The 2,365-nt window shown below is 51.1% G+C and overlaps 1 protein-coding gene and 1 pseudogene across 1 annotated transcript; one reads left to right on the top strand and one right to left on the bottom strand.

Moving 5' to 3' along the window:
• Positions 1 to 11: 11 nt before the first annotated feature.
• Positions 12 to 455, bottom strand: LOC108355424 (40S ribosomal protein S15 pseudogene; annotated as a pseudogene).
• Positions 456 to 903: 448 nt separating this feature from the next.
• On the top strand, positions 904 to 1,421 carry LOC108355423 (protein FAM136A-like; the record flags this gene model as incomplete). Its single annotated transcript, XM_017606586.1, has 3 exons — positions 904 to 990; positions 1,067 to 1,207; positions 1,281 to 1,421. Coding segments are annotated over exons 1-3 (369 nt in total), but the record flags the coding sequence as incomplete, so codon positions are not given.
• Positions 1,422 to 2,365: the final 944 nt, after the last annotated feature.

Here is a 2,365-nt window from a genome sequence, read left to right as displayed (position 1 = left end):
GCTGCTGTTGTTTACTTGAGGGGAATAAATCGCGACGAGTGCGTGGCACCGATACCGGGTCGGCCGTGCTTGACCGGCTTGTAGGTGACGCTGAACTCGCCCAGGTAGTGGCCGATCATCTCCGGCTTGATCTCCACCTGGTTGAAGACCTTGCCGTTGTAGACGCCGACGATGGAGCCGACCATCTCGGGGAGGATGATCATGTCGCGCAGGTGGGTCTTCACCGTCTCCGGCTTCTCCAGGGGCGCCGTCTCGCGCTTCGCCTTCTGCAGCTTCGCCATGAGGGCCATCGGCTTGCGCTTCATGCCGCGGGAGAGGCGGCGGCGGGCACGGGCCGGAAAGAGGTCCATCATCTCCTTGGTGCTCTTATCGAGCAGCTGCTCCAGGTCGACGCCGCGGTAGGAGAACTTCTTGAAGGTGCGCTTCTTCGGCTGCTGGGCGTTCTCTTCCTCCATGGTTGGGCGGTGAAGTTTGGTGGAGTTTAAAGGTTGGAACGTCGGGAGAAGTAGAAACACACAAACACGGCGGCGGCGAAAGCGTGAGGCAAAAGAAGGAAGAGACTGCTGCGGAAGAGCGAGCACGTTGCAGACTGGCGGGCTGGAGCGCCCCCTCTTTACGGTGCCCCGCTCCTCAGCCCCCTCTTTCAGCAGTACTGCCCCGCCGTCGGTGAAGAGGACCACCGGGTGGGCTGCCGCCCCCGTCGGCTTCAGAGCGCTCGCAAATGCAGTGATCGGCGGCGCTTCAGCGGCACGTGACCACTGCAGCAGCAACAGCAGCAGCAGCTCCGATTCAAAACATTGCCATTTTTTGCTGTTTGCTGATTTTGAGTCGATTTAGATTGTATTCTTTAGATTCTTTCTTAACATTTTTTTCTAGTCGTCCTAAGAAGAAGAGGAAGCAACGATGGCTCAGGAGGCACAGAAGCGCGTTCAGGAGGGCGTCACGAAGCTGCTCGGTGACCTGGACAGCGCCGTACTTCGAAAGATGCAGGTAGGTGATCGAATTACGCCCACTCTTCATTGATTGATTTCTAATTGACTTTTTACGACTTTTCAACACCTATTAGCAAGAGACCTTCCAGTGCTCGGCCAACTGCTGCGCCGACAAAGCCGCCTCCTCCGAGCAGGTGGCCAACTGCGTCGAGAGCTGCTCTACTCGATTTCGAAAGGCGCAGACCTACATTACCAATGAACTGACTGGTCTTCAGGTAACCCAATGTTTGGTTCTTCTGTTTTAGATTACCATGAGTCTAACCTCATTATCTTTGTCTTCTTTTCTAGGGCCGGCTAGAGCGGTGCGCCCTCTCCTGCCAGGACTCGGTGCGGGACAAGATGACCGCGGAGACCACTGACCAGCAGATGAAGAAGTTCGAGGGCCAGTTTGAGCAGTGCGTGATGAAGTGCGCCGACGACACCGGCAAGGTCCTGCCGGAGATGTTCAAGAAGATGCGAGACATCATCCAAAAGGACGCCTACCACAAAGCCTGATGACGAAATGAATTGATGATGATGATGATAACTGCAACTCCCGATCATCTCCGGTGCCTTCCAATTATTTTCTTCCTTTTCTTCTTTGAAGTACCTTCTTCTACAAGTAGTGAAATTTGCTCATTTTCTAGAGTAGAAAAGCTAAAGAGGTGAGAGCTGTCAACTCTCTGCCCTGCCCTCCTCCGCCCCAACTCCAACACTTCCCCACTCACTCTTCCTCGATATGTACAAATTTCTTTTTTGTTTTATAATTTTTCCCTAGATTTTGTTTATAAAATTGTCCACCCCCTTTTCTAAACTGTGATTCAGCCAACATTCACCACCACCATCATCATCGAATGATGCGTGACGATCAGGTTTTAGTAACAGCACTCCAAGGTCGTGGTTGAATGTAAACTGTTGTTTGTGTGTGTTTGTTCTATCAAGCACAAAACAAATTCAGCTAAACTGCTAAACAGTATCACCGTGATTATCACCGTCAACTGATGATCCTCTATGGTCCTCTCTAACTTCTTTCCAGTACCCACTGAAGCATTTCACCCTCTTCCTCCTCCTCCTCCTCCTCCTCTTCAGCAAGCCTTGAAGCCAAGGGCGCTGTCACAGTTTTCGAACTTGCGAGTTCAGTAAAGAGCGCTCCTCTGTTTTGCCGGCAATCAATAACAGAGCGCCACTGAGGATTGCACTCGGAAAGAAGAGAAAGAAAGAGGCAAACAANGTGAAATTTGCTCATTTTCTAGAGTAGAAAGGAGAGAGTTGTCAACACTTTGCCCTCTTCCGCCCCAACTCCAACACTTCCCACTCACTCTTCCTCGATATGTACAAATTTCTATTTTGTTTTATAATTTTTCCCTAGATTTTGTTTATAAAATTGTCCACCC

Source organism: Rhagoletis zephyria, unplaced genomic scaffold (genome assembly GCF_001687245.7).
Source record: "Rhagoletis zephyria isolate East Lansing unplaced genomic scaffold, Rhagoletis_zephyria_1.1 Rzeph_scaffold_45636, whole genome shotgun sequence".
Classification (NCBI taxonomy): Eukaryota; Metazoa; Arthropoda; class Insecta; order Diptera; family Tephritidae; genus Rhagoletis; species Rhagoletis zephyria.
The sequence above is the reverse complement of the archived record's forward strand: the minus strand, read 5'-3'. Positions and strand labels throughout refer to the sequence as shown.